At 34.3% G+C, this 21,602-nt stretch overlaps 3 protein-coding genes across 3 annotated transcripts; 2 read left to right on the top strand and 1 right to left on the bottom strand.

Annotated features, from left to right (window-relative positions):
- Positions 1 to 21: 21 nt before the first annotated feature.
- Positions 22 to 1,091, bottom strand: LOC107266518 (NADH dehydrogenase [ubiquinone] iron-sulfur protein 4, mitochondrial). The gene is made up of 3 exons (XM_015737101.2): positions 925 to 1,091; positions 389 to 736; positions 22 to 312 (listed from the first exon to the last, which is right to left on the bottom strand). The coding sequence occupies exons 1-3, from the start codon at positions 984 to 986 to the stop codon at positions 135 to 137; spliced, it is 588 nt and encodes a 195-aa protein (XP_015592587.1). The 5' UTR covers positions 987 to 1,091; the 3' UTR covers positions 22 to 134.
- Positions 1,092 to 1,591: 500 nt separating this feature from the next.
- LOC107266519 lies at positions 1,592 to 3,826 on the top strand. The gene is made up of 3 exons (XM_015737102.2): positions 1,592 to 1,805; positions 2,067 to 2,192; positions 2,270 to 3,826. Exons 1-3 carry the CDS (start codon positions 1,770 to 1,772, stop codon positions 2,450 to 2,452), a joined length of 345 nt encoding a protein of 114 aa, XP_015592588.1. The 5' UTR covers positions 1,592 to 1,769; the 3' UTR covers positions 2,453 to 3,826.
- A 1,579-nt stretch (positions 3,827 to 5,405) lies between these two features.
- Positions 5,406 to 16,849, top strand: LOC107266516 (peptidyl-alpha-hydroxyglycine alpha-amidating lyase 2). The gene is made up of 7 exons (XM_015737094.2): positions 5,406 to 6,346; positions 6,752 to 6,909; positions 6,989 to 7,187; positions 7,314 to 7,515; positions 7,590 to 7,781; positions 8,298 to 8,410; positions 8,490 to 16,849. The coding sequence occupies exons 1-7, from the start codon at positions 6,215 to 6,217 to the stop codon at positions 8,589 to 8,591; spliced, it is 1,098 nt and encodes a 365-aa protein (XP_015592580.1). The 5' UTR covers positions 5,406 to 6,214; the 3' UTR covers positions 8,592 to 16,849.
- Positions 16,850 to 21,602: the final 4,753 nt, after the last annotated feature.

Raw genomic sequence — 21,602 nt, 5'->3', positions numbered from 1 at the left:
TAAAGAGTAATTAGACATATGATTACCAGATTTTTACATTTATTTAATTATGATACAGATAGAATTATTGGACCTCAATATTATGCGTCCATTGACTACTGTACAGTGCAAAAATATTGCTTACCATATTGGCTTTACTTCGTAGATACTCGAGTGCGTTTGTTCCAAGAAAAATTTTCACCATAGGAACGGGGCTTGGGTTGAGACCGATTTGGTTTCTGAATTTCATACTCATACTGCATTTTAATGCAGTGCGCAATAGCTTCTTCTTTTGTAGCAAACTCAACTTTTAAATTGGACAGAGGATCTCCACTAAAGTAGACAAAATGACATAAATATACCATTTACAGTAATCGTATACAGTTCAAAACAATTATATAAAGCTTACCTCGAAGTCCATCCCATCAGAGGATTTTCCCAGCGTTCACGAGTGTCGTAATCAATTTGCCAGTTATGTATATTATTTGTACCTGACTGCATTGCATTCTTTGGTGGTTGATAAATACGTACTCTACGAGTCTTAATATGCTCCTCCGGAATACCAGTTACTATCGGAATATTTTCTTGAGATGAGACAGCAATATATTTCTTTAATTGCTGTTGTCTATCAAATTCCATAGGATTGAGAAATTTTTCTGTAGATTCCTGTTCAGCTTCAGGTACTTCCAATGCTTTATTAATATCAACTAATTTATTAGTATTGCATTGGGCGTTTGTAGCAATAGCTCTTTCAATCCTGAAATAATTTCATGTAAATTACTAAAAAGTACTTCATTTTTCTTTGATAACTGTTTATGTCATTTAAACATTTATTTCAATTTAGAAACAAGTACATTGGTTACATAAAACGATTGAGTTAGGTTATATGTATTTGTATTAAAAAAAATATAAAATCACGACATGAATCTAATAAAGATAACCTACCATTGCTTATTGTTATTTCTAAGTTCTTTAACACATTGCCGTAGCAAAATACGTGATCCCATTTTCGAAAAATATAAATAACAAGATGTTATAACAGTCTAAAATCCGAAGACACTGAAATTACCCACGGATCACGGATCCTGTCAAGTCCGACCACGCATGTGCGTACTACGAATTGCCCTAGTAAGGTATAATAATCATTAGCTCATGAAACTTGAATATGATGAAATAATTCCGATAACAGAACTAAAATATTAATTTCTAAATATTAATAAACACTCCTTTAAAATAATATCTCGTATCGACAAAGGATGAATTCAATCCTATATTAATGATGTCTACATAACGTCTCGTTAACGCCTGAAAGAAGATTTCTTGCTAGTAAACCTGTTCATCGAATTGCATGCTTCTAGGGATTCGATACTAGATTCATTCTAATCTGTCTACATTCACACATCTTTTTTTAGTACCCAAAAAAGTGTTTTACAAGTCTCAAAAATGGATATATTATTTATATTCTGCATTTTCTACGACGAATTCTATATTTATCCCCCATAAAACTGTTTCACATTGAGGTATGCCTCGAACGTACGTTAACATAAAAATAATGAGGAAGCATTTTCTCTACTCTAAAAAATCAATCCTCTTTGGACTCTCTGTATGCCCTGACCTACCTCAAACAACATCAATGAGGGTTGAATCATTGCAACACGCATGCTCCTATCACCCGCTTCAGAGTTTCCGTTCAGAATCTCATCACGTAGCAACCATGCTTTTGATGTGCTGATTATTTCGTGGCCTATACCCCAGCCAAGGCGTTACAACAAACACTATTGAAACGTACGATGCATTACAACACGACCAATGTGATGGGCGATAATGTGAGTACCATAGCGCAAGGTAGAGCGTGAAATAAACTGATTGAAATGTCTACGTCACGTTCATTGATCGGTGCGAACTGTTGCTAACAGCTGTTGCATATTCCTATACAAATCTCATCCCCATCAAAGAGGAGAAAAAACTTGAGATTTATACAGAAGAAATTGTATTACATACACTAAGCAAAATTCATAGCAATAACGATAACGCTTCAATAATTTTGACATTTTTATCTCAGCTATTTACTATTACTTTTTTTTCAGATTAAAACTAAATTGTGTCTGCTGCTGCTTTTAGCAATATGCACCAGAGTCTATTCAGCAAATGCTAGGCACATTATTACCAAGAGAAATTACAGCGATCAAAGTGTACGCGGATATCTTGCAGAGGTATGAACAATGTATATAATTTGTTATGATCTATATTTATATTACGCTATTGTACGTTATGTATTCTGATTGATCAGAGGACCTGTTGGTGGAACGAGGTGTGCAAGGAAGAATTTCACAGTAAATTTCGTTGTCGATGTCCAAGATGGTCTTATTGTCGTGCGCCAGGAAGATATTATGATGCTCATTGCAGCATGACCAGAACTGGTTACATATGGACACAACCGGAAACATCTCTTACATTAGAAATTGATAAATAATGCTTGAGGGAACACCATATGCTTGTCGGTACATCATCTCTGTAATATTTCAAGAATAATATTACACGTTGAAATGTAAAAATGGTAGGGAAAACAAATGGGAACCAAACTATAACCACTGTTAATCAAAATTATAAGAATAGCATTAAGGTAGATTATTGGCTGTGATTAGCCGAAATACCGCTGAGGAAGCAAATACATTTGATTGGTCATTTAATCGTTAATCCTGCAACAGCTGTGAAATTTCACCAATCAAATGTGTTTGCTGCCTCAGCCATGTTTCTGCTGAGCATAGCCAGTGACAATTGCATCGCACGATGCAAGCTTAAAGTTTTTGATCAGCTTCTTAGAATGATTCAACACCTAACCGTTATTCGTTTCTTAAAAAGGAAATGAAATTGTTTCTCTTAGTCGAGCGAATGTAGAATAAAAAGTTTTTAATGAATTACTTATACACAGCACAACTTTTAACATTCTCTTGACTCTATTCCAAGTTTCAAATGATCATAATTCGATGAATTCGCAATTGCTTATTTAAATCGTTAATTTACGATTATATCAACATAATATGAAAGCTGCCATACTTCGTATGTTTTAATACAATTCATTACCGTTATAATGGCACAGGTTGCAGAGTTATGATATAATGTTTTTATCAGGATTTGTATTTACCGTATTTCCTGGTTAATGCACCTTTAACGACTCCATTAATGAAAAACTGATGATGATCTCATAAGGTACTGAACGTATAATCCGTTATGTATTTACAAGATTAATACACAGGAATCGTAATAATCATACTGTACACATACACAATTATGTAAAAATTGAGAAATTATCGAATTTTCGAACATCGAAAGTGCTATTGCATTAATATCTGAAATTAGGCACGTTTTACTCATATATCTCTTTTATATTTTTTGATTTGTATCTTTTCTAATATAATGATTATACTGTTGCTGCTTATCGATTGGCAGTACGTTCGTCTTATGGCGGTTCGAATTAACGAATATTTACAATCCTTTAGCGCTACGTTTCACGGGGTTAGACTCAATATAAATATTTTCGCTGTACTCCCAGCTGGAATCAAAAGACGTAGTATTATAATATGTATAACGATATGTGATGCAACGACTATCAGTAAGGAATAATTTTTTTAATTAGGGGTCGATTAGAAAATTTAAGCCTTCGTAGACCAAGAGAAGTTTGCGCTCTAAATTGTAGCATTAATAAGTCACTTGTTAACGATATGAATGTTGACAAGTGAGAATGAACATTTTTGTGACAATATTCTATATTATACCATAAGGCTATAACTAACGTGCATTGTTATTTATTGTTGTAGCATATTGCATATACAAAAATAAAGATCGATTAACCTCATATGCTCTATTTCTATTGAAATATTATTTCCTATTCTTTTACTAATGAACAGTAATTAAAATCATTCTCTAAGATAACATTGCAAGTACAGACATATCTAAGTATCTTGAATATCTAGATTGATTATCTAGATAATATATGTCGATCATGACAATTTATGTTATACACAGTATATTTATGCAGTGTATCGTAATGAAGTAATTTAATTTGAAAAATGGACATAATTATTAAATTAGAAAAAGTCATTTCTAACTGTTGTTCGGTCCAAGAATTTTTCTGCCTGATTTGAATAGTCATATTTCATATACACATATGGTCAGGATCCATGGGTTTTTCTGACAACAATTTATGTTTCGACGTTTGACCCAAAGTCGATTAATTATCGTCGAACTGGGTTCACCCACACAAAAAATAGAAACAGCTGTAAAGACAGCTATATAGACATCTACAAGGTATCTGCCTCAGCAATATTTCTTTTCAAAATTGTCCACATGCACAAAAGACGGAAGTGTGTCAGCGGGTACCAAAAATAAATTTGTCACCTTAAACCCCGCAGGTCCTATTTCTTTGAAGGATTTGAAATTTTCGTTGCACCCTGTATTCTGCACCCCATGAGACCATGCTCGCCGCCTGTTACGAACAAGTCCATGGGGGAAACGGTACTTCGCTCGAGGGCTCCAGGGATCCTTTTTTTGTGCAATTTTGAGAAAGGAAAAAGTTTGAAAAAAAAAAGAAGTCAGACCACCCTTAACCGTCTCGCCAGGACCAGTATAATTAAGTCGCAATAAAACACCGAAAGGAACGATTTCTCAGGTGGAAATTATGAGGACCGCGAGGGTTCGTCTGGCTTGGACCATGGTTCGCTAATTGCACGCGATCATACGTGCAATTACCTTAGCAATTACCAAACAGAAAAACCTTACTTTAATGATCATTGAATATGCCTTGGGTAAATGGAGATCATTCGTGGGAATTACTTGGATTGTTTTAGAATTCTGGATAACGGCGTAAAATTACTATATACCTAACTTTATTCAATATCATCTCCTCCCCTCCCCCATTTACACGAAACTGCATTTATCTCGCTGAAGAGATCATATTGAGATCCGGGAACCATTTGGGTGAAATACGTCATCAGCAAGGTAATATCGAATCACCTATCCTATGCACCTTGTCCGGGACTAGTTTGCAACAAACGTGCGCAGCATTATTGATCTACCCGCATCGAGGGCACTTTGAGATCGCTTTCGGATGTGGACCAGATGCAGCTGGTACTGAATAGTAAGATCGATGGGGATATGTACTTAGCTTGATATTATATTTCTCGTGGTGCATTCACATTGGTATCGTTTATTAAGGTTTATCAGTGGGGTTAGCTGTCTTATAGATAAATAAAAATGCTTTTATAATAGCTAAGTGATCGAATCCCGTCACCGAAATAGATTTAATTGTTAATGATTTCTATTGAAAATTATTTTTAGTTTGCCCGGGTGGTCTCATCAAGACACCTGCGCCAATTTATTGATTCAGCTACCTTGTATACTTACACTAGGTCCTTGCTGCAGGACCTGGACCAAGTGCAGTTGGTTACCAACAACCCATGGCGCAGCTCGTTCGCCAACTGCCACTCTACGTTTCCTTGAATTTCGTCTAAGTTTCAATTATTCATCGAAAGATTAAATTGTTACTTCGAAATATTTTATTGGTCTTACAAATATTTAAAATTTTAAATTTTATTTTTTTAATTATATTTTGACACTCGTCGGCTGATCGTTAAAAAAAAATCGATAGTCATTTATTCATCATTGATATTCAATAAACTTAAAATTTGATCACGATGCAAACGACTTTGAGATGGTTAAAGTTTTTTTTGAAAATCTTCGAAAGTATCGGTAATCGTTAAAAACCGTACAATCGATGATCCTGAGTCATTAACGATAAAGAAATCAAGAACCGAAGAAACTCGTCTTCCTAAAATCGGTATTACCGATTATCAATAAAATCCGTTTCAAATTTTAATAATCAATCGAAAAATTAACGATTGTCATAAATAATTATTGTGCAAGAGAAATTAATTAATTTTGAAAATTTTCACATATATCTATTTCATCCTACTCAGTGCCGATTTTCAAACTTACTTGATAAATCCAGCAATATTAAATATCAATATCGCAAAAATATCGAAATTCAAGATTCGTCGAGACACCCACATACAAATTTCTTAATATTTTCATCAATTCTTTTCCTAATCTTCTACGTACATTTCCTATTTCCAAATCATATCGTACAAGTATTAACACGGTGGATTCTAAGCGCTTGCGCGTAATATTGATCGAAGCTCGAAGAGCGTTAGAAATTCTGGTAAAACAGAAGAAGACAATGGCGCACCAAGTTCTCCGGCTGTTTAACCTGCTTCCGGTACTCCTCGTAATTTTACAGTATGGATGGGCCAGCATTTCACTTAATCATCCTCGAAGCAACTTCGAAAACGCCTTTGGATATCTCCTACACGTATGTATTTGCCAAATCATATAATTCACGTATAATATTCACTTATCCAAACGTCACCAGATTTATTCGATGATTAATATAAATTTATTAACTGGTTCAACGGTGTCGCGTATCATGATAGCAAAATTGCTTAATAAATTTTCTCATACGAGTATATCGTTATTAAGTCGATTTTGAAATATGGGTTATTATACGTTACCGTGACACAGAGCTGGTACTACGTGTTGCGCTTATAAACGAGTCTGTACAACCTGTTATCGAGTTAGCATATGTTTCGTATCCGCTTACAAATGGCGGATGTATTTATTTTCCATGACTCAAAACGGTGTGGATTGATTCTACGCGTCTGTCTTCAATAAGGATAATTATAGGGGTGGAAATTATTAATTTTTTGTCATTAATTAGGGAAGACAATCATTTGGAAAATATGATCTACCACCCTATCCCGTGGAAAATTACAAATGGCGTGGGCCTGAAAATCTCGGCCAAATCAGTGGTATCTCCGTGGATCCAATTGGAAATCCCGTAGTTTTTCACCGAGGCGACAGAATATGGGATTACAAGTAAGCGTGTAAAAATTCAAATTTGAATCTGTTGTATTTATTTAACAAAAAAATTAATAAGCGTTCATTGACATTTTAGCACTTTCAATGACAATTTCGAATATCAAGATCAACATCGAGGACCAATCCTACAGGATACAGTGTTAACTCTCGATCCAAAAACCGGTGACATACTGGACGGTTGGGGCAGTGACATGTTTTATTTACCTCACGGCATCCATATCGACACCAGTGGTAATATATGGTTGACCGACGTAGCGTTGCATCAAGTTTTCAAAGTAAGAAAAACAAAAATTCACCTAACGTTCTTTAACAGTAAAATATTAATCATACCTTTATAATTAACAAATTCATTAGTCATCCATACCCCTATTATCATTTATCTTATCGATCATATTGTACAGTTTCAACGGGGTTCCAATACTCCGAAATTGGTAATGGGACATAGATTTGAACCGGGAGAAGATCTTTCCCACTTTTGTCAGCCAACTTCAGTGGCGGTGGCGCCAACTGGTGAGATAGTAGTGGCCGATGGATATTGCAACAGCCGAATAATGGTTTTCAATTCTGTGGGAGGAGTACGTGAAGTAATTCCAAGACCAGGAGGTGAGATTAGTAATTTTTGTGAGAATAAGTAATATTCGTAATATTTATTTTTTTTCGATCAATTTCAATCGTAGATTTCGTTGCGCTACGAGTTCCACATTCTTTGGCTATTATGCCTGAGAACAGAGACGTTTGCGTTGCTGATCGTGAGAATATGAGGGTCATTTGCTTGGATGTTGGTCTGGATGGGTCTGTTGAAAAACGTCGACCACCTCGTACCATTCAACGTCCAGACCTTGGTAAAGTCTATGCTATTGCGTCGTATGGTAAGTATATGTTCATGTGTAATATTATGTACAAGTGCATGAATATATTTATGGATAATGTAAACGAACTGCATGTAAATCATTCGTATAAGTATAATGATTTATATCGCGTGTCAGTTGTGCAATTATACGCACGGCTGTAGTAATTACCTAGCAGTCGACAAATCGGTAACGCAATTACCGTAGTTCATCCGAGACTGGCAATTATCGTTGTCGATGTAACTGATTAGGGACTTCGTATCCCAAATGGTTTATTCAATGCTGGAGGTATACTTAAGATAATTTTATTAATTTTTTGCTATATTATTTTTTTTCCTAAGTTTTTAACGAACCTGGAATTGGACACTACTGTTTTCATTTATTTGAATATCCTGGGGTTTAAGTGGTATTTAGTTTAATTGGAAGAAATATCAATTTTGAAAAACCTTATAGATTTTTCTTTGTATTATTTTGATAATTTTTAGTATTTATATTCTACTATGATATATTTTGGGTTCTTTATATTTATTTTTCTAGCTAATTATCTGTATGCTGTGGATGGTCCGAGCTCTCCAATGACTCCAGCCAGAGGATACATTTTGAACCCAAAATTCGAAAATATTATTACACCTTGGGGTCCTGTATCAGGAGTAAGTTATTTTGTTTTATTAAATAATGTTTGGATGAGAAAAAATTAGATATTTAATTAATTACATTGGCGTATTTCAGTACTTCAATAAACCCCATGGAATTGCTGTTTGTCCCAATGGGACGGCACTTTACGTATCAGAAATTGGACCTAATAAAATATGGAAATTTATCCTCAATTAACGAGAAAGTATAATTAAACGTGGAACCTATTCTATGGAACGTGACAGTGGCAAGTAGCATAAAATAGTCCAAGATAATACGAAAAAAGATATATGTCTAAAAAAATAGTATCAAAAAGAAAATATCATTGAGAAAATATCAGAAATGGGAATATCAAGAATTACGTTATATACTGATAGAAGGATTATAGTTCTTCACCGAAAGAACTGTTATTATTGCATTAAATTTTCAACATGATTTTATTATGCACTGTTATATCTTGAAATTTAAATAATTAGTCATAAGATGGATTGATTGACAACAATATTTTCGTACAATGCTTTCAATGACGTAAGCTCGGCCGATAATTTTATAATTGCAAGTCGTTTGTTTCTCAACAAAAAACCTCAACTTGATAATATCTTTCAGAGCGAGTCAAACATTATTTGCTGTGCTATTAATGTTCGTAGGCCTGTAGCTCCAGTCTGTGTTTTATGTGACTACTATAAGCATTAAAATCTGTCTGCATGGTAGTTTTGTTACTACGACAGCACCTAGGACTAAGGCCTTCGTACCATAAAGTCGTATTTTTATAAGAAAACTGGAAAGTAAAGGGAATATCAATGAAATGCATATAAAATTTGAACTATATATTTATGCTACATAATGGTTTATCTTCAACTGAAAATAAGTACTGCATCGTTATTTTTGATAATTGTTTCTTATCCGAAAAGAAAAATATGAATTTCCTAATAAAATGACAGAAGCCACGTGGCTCAATTTAACTTAAGAAATCAACATTAATACAAATCCTACTTTCTGTATAACAAAGTGCGCGAAACTAATTTTCAAAAATTAAAATACAATTTTCACGACAATACGGGCTACGAAATATTTTTCTAAGCTATGAAATTTTAACAATTGTTTAGTCAAAAGAAGAAACGCGTGACCACACATTCTAAATCACAGTGTGTGTCCACTATAGCAATAGCACAATGAACTAGGTACATATATCACAGGGTTCCATATGCCGAGTAACAAAAGGATAACCCTTAAAATTTGTTTTCGAAAATTTCTAAGGGATTATTACAAAAATCTTCTAGAAAGAAATATAATATATATTATATAATTAATTTATCCACAGAGCCGCCAGGGAGCGCTAGAGGGCTAGGAATTTCCGAAAAACTAGGAGTTCTGATCGGGATTCGAACCCTATACCTTCGGACTGCCAAGTCGGGCACTTACCACTGAGCCACCGAGATCACTGTCCGACTTGATAAGTCCTATGTATTTATTTTTCGGTCATTCCTAGGTGGTATCCCTTCCAGCTCTGTAACGCCACGTTACAATACTAAAGAAAATCCAAATGCATACAATGCAATTTTAAATTCATACGTCATTCTTGCAATACGTAACATGCATTTCATTGTATTCCATACAATTTGTAGTTCTGAAATGGATATCATTATAAATTATTAAATTAGAATATACTACGTGTTAAATATTCACTCCGATCTCTGTGTTTCTTCAAGTTCCAAGTATCATGGAGGAATACCAGTACTGGTTACTGATCTGATTAACAGCAGATCCCAGCTGAGTATGAAATATGAGTGACAAATAGCGTGGAATAATAAAACTTATTGAGAAGACAGTAACCATATCTGTCTCGAAGGTAATTCCAGCTGGATTAGCTGATGACGAATACCTTGCTAGAAAGTGGAACTCATTGTTGACAAAACTAGTAACCATTACTGTACTTCTTTCCTGTGTACATTACCAATCATTTAGTACGTAATTAGTGGAAAAAACAAAAAAGAATGAAAAAAAAATATTATCCGTTTATCAATAGTAGGTAATTTATGTCTCTGGTATGTCTGTGGTAAACTTCAACATCAAAATGCTATTCGAACAGACTTATACTTAATGACTCAAAGTCTCCTAGATAGCGTTTTATTTATTTTCCAATATCGATGACTTAGCAATCATCATCATTAAAATCTACAATCCATGAGAATTTTGAGAAACTAAAATCAATCCTTCTATTTTATCGGATCCAAAATTGGCATGCATCGTGCTGTCACGTTCCTCAAGAGTTTGAAGGAAAAAGGATTTGCAAATTCTTGAATTTGACATCTCATTGAGATACTAACGTTCCTATACAAAAAACCTAGAAAAAGTGGTACAAGTTTTTTACTGTTTAAGTAATTTTCATAAATTTCGCAGCATAACACTATCGGTTGCTACTGTCACAGTCCTAGGGTACAGAACATGCAGTACCTTAATCTTTATAAAAAATATATCTATTGATCGGATCAAACCAACATCTTCAACAATTGATGATGATAGAAGTTATTAGAAAATTAGCACACTGTACAAGTTTTTTCATTAATTTTGGCTTCCTCATAGAGAAAGCTTTGTGAACGAATGTGCGTAGTTCTACTTTGCAACTTTTTTATTTGAAGAAGCACTGTTTTATAATTTGTCACCTCTATAGTTCGCGAGTTATGTACAATTGAATTTTGGTACTTGCAGGAATAAAAAATAAAAAATGTATAACCTACAAAAAACAAGCCATGTCATACACGGCTATGAAACGCCGTAACAAATACCGTTGCATCATATTTTCATTGTGTACAAAGTTTTGGCTTACTTTCTTAAATTTTGCGGAAGCTGATGCGATAACGATAATTTTTTGAAAATTTCAAAATCACGTAAAATCTGTACCGCTTTGGCGATCTTGTCGAAATTCAATACCAAACAACACTGAACGTATCTTCAGTTTTGAAGAACTATTTAGCTGAATCGTCGAACCTTTACGAAAGTTAGAGCCACCACGCCCTTTTTTCAAAAAATTCAAAATTACATAATATCTGAATGGCTGCATATATTTCATTAAAAATCGCAATATCTAATGAGGGATAACTACTTTACTTTCGTGTCAAATTTCGGTCCGATCGCTCAAACGGTTACTGAGTAAGAGGCGATTGAATTTTCGAAGCCCTGCGCGCGCGCGCACACACACACACACATGGACATTTTTTCTAAACCACTTTTCTCGAAGTTTAGACCATTTTGAGTATTCTGACATAAAAATCTCGAAAACAATTTTTGCATGAAAACACAGCTTCCTCTATGAGGAAGCAAAAAAGATGATTAACTCGTAAGGACAATGCAATTCGCTAAATATGCGTGATCCATACGTGGTGCAAGGTGGTGGATTCGATCCTTTTGCTAATTAACTGGAACATTTAGGTTTAACGGGCACAATATTGTATTAGAGTCACTTGTGCGGGGTTCTAACTTACACATGATTCATTTTTTAATTATTATTTTTTTATTTATTAAAAGATTAAAACTTTGGCCATGTTCTATGATCAAAGTAAAATTTTTATTTTTTATATTATTCAATATATTCAATATATTAATAATTATAACTAAAAACCCGGTGTAACCAAACTCCATCATTCGGAAGATGGCTCCAAATTTGTCTGTAATACCATACCAGAGTCATGATTAGGACTAATTATATCTTGTAGAATATTGGTGTAAAGATTTCCAGCGCTACTATTCCAGTTATTCATTCCAAAGATACAATCATGATTTTACGGTAGAACCATGTACGACATAAGTTACAGTATAAAATGTTACAGTATAAAAGTTACAGTATAAGTTATGTGATACGATATAAAATCAAGTGTTTCGTGAAACTGTTTTAATCATAAAAATTCGCATGATTGATCAATGATAAAATAATCCCAGGATAAATCGTGAGAAATAATTCCTAAAACAGATAATTATTCAGCTATATGATGATTGTGATCGTATAGTTCGTATAAGTGTGTATTTTCGGAATACGCATCCTACGTTTAGAGCACGTACCGGATGCAGGCATTAGAAATTACTAAACTGATGATTTAGTGAAAAATAACAGGATGCCAGTACTTTCTGTGATATGGTAGAGATACGAAGCTCAGCAAAAGCATCTTAGGTAAATATCAAATGAACGAATAATATTAGGATTTTATAATAAAAAAAACAAAAGCAGGGGGGAGGAAAAGAAATGAAAAGACAATGATCAAAATAATATATATACCTACACAAATAGAGAGTGCCACCGAGCTGAAACGCCGAAAGATTTTATGGGCATGCTTAATATCATTTGAAAAACCACTTCTTCATTAAAAAAAACTCATCGACTTCGACTGTGTCGCTGTTATACGTGTTACAGATAATCCATTTACTGTTTAAAGTGACTGTGTCTTCGTATCGATGTCATTACTTACGTAACTACTTATAGGTACAGCCTTGTTTATTAATAATGGTAATCTGAATTACAGTGATTCTGTATTGTTTGGGCTCCAATAGAACAAAAAATTACTAGTAATTCTGTTACCTTAATTAATGAACAACCCTGTACATTGGCCGTGTTCGTAATTATGATTACAGGCCATAACAGTTTTTCCGCAGTACTGTTTACATGGTACATAATTAAAATCAATTAAATTAAGTGTAAAGGGCATTGCGGTGGGAATTCATGTGCATAAACGCACATGACAGACGTAGGTGGAACCTGTACAAAATAGGATGATGCCATTGCATAATAATAATGAAAAACTGGATTAATCAAATAGGGTATACATTGAAAATGGAGTAAGCAGAAATATATTTGACAGTTATGAAATATCCTACAATAAGAATTGCTTGATGTTTAAGAAATTGCTGTTCAATATTGTCGCTTCGTGATACTGGTATAAATTATGACCACGTGACTATTTAAGAATTTAAAAAAATTACTGATCCGTCGTCATGTATACACATAAATGTTTGACGTATAAATGTGTCAGTAAGAAATTCATACGGTAAAATTGACGTAACAGAAAATCTTGTTAATAGTGGGCTATAAAATTTTGTCAAACAACTATTTGCTTTTTGCGTACAAATAGAGTTATACTCGAATAACGTGTTCAAATGTACGTGCTGTATGTCTGCGCCATCTGTATTGCTCGTCGTAAGTTCTCGAGAGACATTTCGTTCATATATACAATTCTATGCACGCTTGTTAATATAGTATGTATAACTGCATTGGTACGCACAAAGCGAATAGAGAAAACTAATCTTAATACTGAATAAATTGTTATAAGATTAATTCCTATCTTTTTCGTGATTGATCGTCATATACGATCTGCCGTACCATGGATTTGCCGGATCAATTATAACATGAAATTGCATGGTGATTTTTCCTCTTCTTAAACCTCTCTGTGCTGTTGTCAAATAGCAGAGTTGCATAGCTGCATTCATCGATAACTCGAATTCAGTGTTAACATTTAGATAATCGTATATAATATGCGACAGATTTGCATACATGCAACGTCACAACAACAATTCGAAGACCCAATGCATTTTGATGTATTTATTCAAATGGAATGTTTCTATGTATTTTTGTAAGTCTTTCCCTCCGAGCTTAAAGATTCAGATAAAAAGTACTTGCCAATTCGGAGTAAACGTTCAGTGCGTAACAGAACGAGCTTGTAATATTTTTTTGGAAACAGATAATGCGAAGAATTTTAAGTGATAAGAACAAAGATATTAGTACAAAAGTTTTTTCAAAAATTGTTACCCGATAGTTGATCCAATATGAATTTTTTTTACTTTTACCACGATTATAATTATTTATAACTAATACCACTCAAATCTGGTTGAAACTGTAAATACAAAATTGTACATCGAGTATCCGCGAAGACTTAATTTCAAAGGGTTGACGAACAAGCATACAAAGAAACAAAGAACAACAATTGACAAAGGTGCCAGTGCTTCGAGTATACTGCACCAATAGCAGCAACAATAATAGGACAAATTACAAAATCACGTAAGTAACAGTTGTGTACAATGTAGTCCGGCAGGCTATAGACACATGTAAAAAAGAGACTGCTGTGGCTGCATTTTGCTACTGTACAAAACTATTGTTGCTGCACATTGACGTAACACCAAAAAAAAAAAAAACGAAACTTGTTGACAAAAGGGACCTGCGTGTGGATGTTCAAAGGTCCTAGTTAAACAAGACGTAATACAATGTATCTATACTATGCACGAACGTGCATTGAGAACAATGACAACAAATTGAAGTTTGTTCACGACGTTAAAGAAATATAGAAAAGGAAGAAAATATCGAAAATGATATTATTAGAGATCTTGGGCAGCATCATATATCTTATCTATTATCTAGTGACGCTGTTTAGAATATTGAAAATATGATGAGCTCCTAATGACGGACTCAATATCAAATGAAAAATATCATTATTTACTGCTGTAAAACAAAGAAGCATCTTTGGAACGGCATGGACCTATGGCTGCTGGTAAGCCATGTTCTATTTAACGTGTCAATCAAAAAATTTGACCAATGACGTTAAGATAATCAATTTATTCCCTGATAATAAAGTTACATGTAGGTTGCGAAAATCTTGAAAAGGTATTGTACACTGTACAATGAGGCACACATGCTGGAAATATTATCTATATCATATCAATGTTGTGTTGTGTCGTATATAATTCTTGTCTAAGATTAATGAGAATGTATAATAATAACTGCACAATTTTTGTTATTGTATGTCAAATAATATTTGTATAGATGTAATGTATTTATTTTTGCTATTGCACGATTGGCGATTATGATTTCCATTGTTTATGCGACAGCGAACGACACATGGTAGAAACGCATTGCGAATTCAATTCTAAGTAAACGCACGCAACAATAACTTTGCACTAAGTATTTAAAGACTTTTTATTAAATGTAGAGGCTAATATACGAATGATTCTGTTGACAATAATTATGGGGAATTTTTAATCGTGTAACGTTAAGGGTGTTTCATCATCAGGATTACGAAATTTTATGTTTTCATCTTTTCATTAATATTAGCTCACACATACACTCAGTGATTTCCAAGGATGGGGGTTGAATTAGCGATGCAGCCTAAAGGCTACTTTCATACTGCTCTGAAGGTAGCCTTTGCTGAAAATTTATTGTAAACGGTAGCTCGACGAACAAAATGCGATTTTTCTGCAGAATAAAAAATTCGCTTTATGCTCTGTGGATGTACCGTGTGAATATCACGTGATTAAGCAGATTCGATTTACTTGATTTTTTGTATAAATCAAAGGTTCTCTACGACTGGAGAACTGCGAGATTTATATAAAAGTGCATTTTCTTCGAGAAAACAATTTTTTTTATTTGTCGCTTCAGCGAGTCTACGGCTGTACAGTAACTCGGGTGGTCTCTCCGCCGTTACGGTACTTGGCGCGAGACTGCTGAGTTTCTTGATCCAAGCATCTTTTTTCATGAAATTGTTTATTTGAAACCTAATTTTCTAGTCAATACTTGGCAATTGTTAATTTTCAGAGATTGGTTTAATAATTAATCTTCTAGTGGTGTCTCGATGGGTGTACATTTTTTATGACAAAAAAAGATGACACCACTGGAGGAATAATGGTCTTTACCTTGCGTTAATTTGCGTTGATTGCCGTTTGATGCAAGATTTTATTAAGTCTCCCGATTAATGGTCCGAAAAATATAGAATAATTAAAATCTGTGATTAAATTATATCTTAATTTTATTGCTGTTAAATTTATTGCATTGTATAAAAAAAATGAAATATATGTACAAAATAAGGAATTGTACTATCGTTCAAGAGATTATTAGGTTATTCAAATTTTATCTTTGACTGGTTCAGGTAATAGAAATTCTGTTACAATTTGTAATACCTGACATATAAATTTCATCAAATCGTAACGTTTGTGATAAATGCCCTTAAGAGTATACGATTAATGGCTGGAGTAGGGATACTATGGTCTCATGTTTGTATTATAACATTATATTGTATTAAGAAAGTGCAATATGTTTATATCAGGTGTTTCTAGCGATTAAATTTATTTATAAACTAAAAATCGTACTGAAAAATGCTTATAAAAAAGTTTCCCCAAATTAATAAGTTCTTTCTCCGAATAAGAAGTTCATTTTTGTTATTTAAATATGTATGAGGCATTAAAAGAGGTCGTTCGAAAATAATTACAAAAAATTGCAGGTAATTATAAATTTTACAATTTTCAAATACCGTAATAATAACATCATTCGTCATGAAGGCTCATTTAAAAAAAGGAATAAACTCCAAAACCTTGTTTATAAATTCTAAATACCTGATGCATTAGCATTTTTCAAAATCGAAACACCTGATGAAAAGACTTTGTAAATCACAAAAAAGAAATACATTACTTGATAGTATCCCAAACAATTATCCGCTTCATTTACTCAGACAAAATGAATCCAAAAACCATATCCCCAATGTCTTCCAACTGGCTGTATTACCGCTTCAATGTGGCGGCTGTGGTCGACACGTCAAGCAGAAAAAAAGTCTCCATGAAGCGTTCCCGACTTAAACCAAGATTACCGCAAAAAGTGAATTGACTTTGCGACAGTAAGAATGGCCTCAGTAAAAAAAACTTATAGCGTCTTACTACGATGACGGGATCTACAAAAGACATTCCCTTTGCTGTCTGCGGAAGAATGAAGAAACGAAAAAAAATACAGGTAAAAAGTTTAAACGTTTTGCTCAATTATTAGTTTTCGTTCGATACGCCAAGTAAATATTAAAGATCCCTTAGCGTTACTGAAAACTGGAAAAAAAGACAAATTTACAATACAGCGTTAAAATTTTAACAATTCACTCAAGTCCGTTGCGACGAGTAAAGGATTTCATTGAAAATCATGTTCCAGCACCTTGTAACAGAGTTCTACGTTAGCCTATATTGGGATCAGAGTTTTTCGAAAAATCTTGCACATAGAACGCCCGTAGGAACGTGGACGATGATGAACGGAAGCTGAGAAACGAAGAGGGAGGAGAGTAAGAGAAATTGAGAAGCCGGACTCGAAGGCGGCGGCGCGTTCTAACGCCTCGCGATGACCAAGATCAAAGAGACCGACGGTAGCCACAAATCATTATAACTATACGTGTATAGTTATAATGCGTGTGCCTAACCATATACAACGTCACGAAAAGCTAATATATGGCGTATACGGTCGTTAACGACTTCAGCATCGTGCTTCTTGGGTATACCAGGATTTCTTGAGATTTATGAAATTTCACTAAACCACATAGCTTAATACAAGCAGCTGACGACATGACTAAGTATATGCGGCACGCAGAGATCAACTTGAATATAAAAAGAAATTATCACGTATATTTTAGTAGGATTTTTTTATTACAAACTTCAGTACTGGTTACGAACACGTGGGAAACCTAAAAATTTTTAGACACGTCTGATCCGATCAGGAATATAATGAAAACAACAATTTCACTACCACGACTATGGCTGCCCACGCCACTGCCACGAGCGGGATGCTGGACTAATGAAGACGTGCTGGACCAGTCGTCTCCTCTCTCTCATCTTCTTTCATTTTCTCCCTCCAAGCTGCGATCCTACTCTGGCAAGACGTCCTCTCGCTCCAAACATCTCGGAACTGGTTTCCAGGGCGGCAATAGCCTAAAGAGCTTGACGTCGCGATGCCCACCTTTCGCTGCAGACGCCGATGGACGCGAGTGGATGAACGTACAACGGTGGCGAAGAGAGACTCCTCTGTCTGATTTCAAAGACCGGCCTTTTTTCTCTTCTGCTTTCTCATCTTGTGCCAATCCGTATTTTTATTTAGCAATTATCATTCTTCGCATTACTTTTTCCAACCGAATTGATCGCATTAAAAATACGAAGAATCACAGTCCTGCATGAGTTTCGAAAATATCTAAATGACGAAGAGTAAGATTCCACAAAAATTCTAAAACGGTCGCGTAATGATTCTTGGGAATTCAAAAATAAATTCTTGGATCAAGACAAAAGATTCTGACGGAAGTGAGGCAGAAACTAAAGAAAAAGTAAAGAAGAGAAAAATGTCCTGACTACTCAAGCACGACGTACCTAGAATGATCTGAAACCAGTGCTCATGGATCGGCTGAAAATCTCGAGGCGAACCGATAGGACGTAGGAAATACCCAGAGGCGCACTCTGGTCTAGATGAAACAAGATGGATAAAGAAAAGAGAAAAGGATAGACACAGCTAGGATGAAAGGAAAGGAAACAAGATGAAGGAAGAGGTAAGATATACGAAGGCAATGAAAAAGAGGATAATAAAAGAAGAAAAAAAAGAACGGTCCGAGCGGCTTCTCTCTCTATCGTCAGAAATTAAGTTGTTAAGATGCTGCCTCGGGCGTAGCGGAGAAAAAGAGAGGATCGCGACGGTAATGGCGGCTCGTGGTCGGTTTCATATCTACTCCGAAGCATGTAGGTATACGTACTGTACTCAAACATACGTAAGTGCAACCAGATATACAAACAGTTTCACACAGCTAAATAGTCCCTGAAAAATAATTCGAATGCTCCACGTTCATCATGAACCGTGTTCACCATATATGGTATGTTCTACCTATACACACACACACACATATATATATATATATATATATATATATATATATATATATATATATATATATATATATATATATATATATATATATATATATATATATATATATATATATATATATATATATATATATATATATATATATATATATATATATATATATATATATATATATATATATATATCAACAATGTACTAGTAGGTAGACAATTTGTATAGGCTACATTCTAAAAATATCTTTTCCTTAAATTCGATACGGATACGGTTACAATATCCTGAAGAAGTGATATCCAAAGCAATTTGTATCCGGGATGAAAATGATTCGAAATTTTTTGAGGTTAAAAATTCCATGGGTTCGATAATCGTTTCTTTTTTTAATATATAAAATAATTTTAGATACAATCGATTTAAATGACAATATAAGTCTGTAACTTACGTCGTTGAAGTCTAAGTTTAAACAAGCTTCGAAATAAACGGTAAAAAGGTTTGTCCAGGAAACACGTGTAGATGGACGCGCGTTCATTCTGCTGGACCAAAGATCGTTTACAGAGGCAAGCTTCCGAGGAGTCGTCATCAGCTATCTAATTGATTGTACCGAGAAACTCTGGGTCGTTCTTTACTTCGGGGAAGTGTTTACACAAATTGCTCAAGATGCGACAGAGACTGCAGTCAGTAAGAATTCTTTGACTTGTAGCAACGTACAAGCAATTTATAATGTGATTATTTGAGAGGACTTCCTGTTCTTAGAAGTTGGATCTATCCTATTATTGTACCTACTTGTTGCTGTAAAGACGTCCTAGTTAGTCGAGACGCTTCCTATTCTTACCGATGAAAGTAGTTGGACCTGAAGATTTTGTCCCTTAATGATTTGGCCTTTGGCTGTTATGAAACGAACTATTGTACATGGTTAGAGTGTCGGGGATCTTTTGTGAAGATGCATTAGAATTTTGTATAAAAGCTGTACGAAACGTGAACGAGCATAATAAGTTTTATTTTTTTACTCTTGGATTGAGAAATCAGTCTTTATGTAAACTTTAAAGAGAAACTGTTATCGGTACCTGGTATGGTATTAAATTTTGCTAGAAGATGATAAGGAGAAAAATTGATATAACCTTGGACACTGTTAGAATATTATAAAGGTGCAATGGTTGTTTCTTGGTGGAGGAGAAGTGAAAATATTTTTGAATGTTACTTAAACGTCCTGGGTACGTGGGTTGACTTAAAGGATAACTATTTTGGGCTAAGTTAACTTCAGGTAAAAGGAACGACGTAAGTCTGGAAAATTTATATCGGGTCAGGGAAAAGCAATCCCAATGGTACTCGCATCTTGAGAGCCGAAATATCTAGTCGTAAATTTTAATTATCATGAAATAGTTACCTGTGTCCCTTTTTCAATTTTTTTTATAAATCTCATGTGAGTAGATAAAAAAAAGAAAAGTAAGGTGGGTGCGCACTCATACGAATATGATATATGAGCGGACAAGGTGGCAGGTGCGCCGTTGCATCTGTATCTGTAATATATTAGATAACAGAAACCTAAGTTCTTCTTTTTTATCCTTGAGAAAGGTTTTAAAAAAAATGTTTCGAAATCCCATTGCCAATGGAATTGTTTGAGAATAGGTATAAATGTTGTACACTGAAAATTTGACAATTTAGCATTTCACAGTAATTTGAATATACGTAAAATCAATATACTATATAAAGTGTAATTATTAATAAAATCTGTAATAATCTAATTGATCTTTGAATAAATGTATCACTATTGTTCATATTAATTTATATATATATAGTTTTTAATATAATAAATATAAAATTTAAAAAATTCTATACCAATTCGACCATGATCATTGACATCTTTATTATTAAAATCTATATTTTAATTATAAAAGTCAACTTTTGGGATTAGAAAACTGTTAAATTTTGTTCTCCGATCGTCTGCAATCCTTTTCATATCGCCCAATCCCAATCTTCACTACAGTGATGCAAGAGAAGTTGCAACAGAGCAGAGTGGAGACTCGATGAGGCCAATAGTTGCTAAGAACGAAGGAGGCATGGACCACAGGGCTACGCAGTGGTTGGCTACGAGGTTGAACATAAGGATGAGAATAGGAATGGGAATGGGAATGGGGATTGGGATCAGGATGGGTAGAAAACGGTTGAGAGTGAGGAGAAAGATTACTGAAGATATGGACGGAGATGCTGCAGCACCAGGCTACTCTGACAGATACATCTTTATTGTGGCAAGAGGCGGATGCACACAGCTAAAATGCACCAAAGGTAGATTCACGCTGGAACAAAAATTGAAACTGCAATATAAAAATCGTACAATAACGAATTGCATTGTTTTGCATTACGAGAATGGCATTGAGATCTGTAAAGACGTAAAAGTCTATGCCTATTCGAATGTCTGTCGGCTGTGTCTATTCGAATATGAAGAATTGTTATTTTAAATTCGAGTCTTTGATTTGCTAGTAAGCAAGAAGGGATTCGTTTCTTAAGAAATTTCTACGGACGTGCTGACTTATCTACCTCTTATCTACGTCCGAGTCCTTCTCAAGATTCAA

This window comes from Cephus cinctus, unplaced genomic scaffold (genome assembly GCF_000341935.2).
Source record: "Cephus cinctus unplaced genomic scaffold, Ccin1 Ccin1_scaffold0318, whole genome shotgun sequence".
NCBI lineage: Eukaryota > Metazoa > Arthropoda > Insecta > Hymenoptera > Cephidae > Cephus > Cephus cinctus.
Note: the sequence above shows the minus strand (reverse complement) of the source record. Positions and strands in the feature narration are given on the sequence as shown.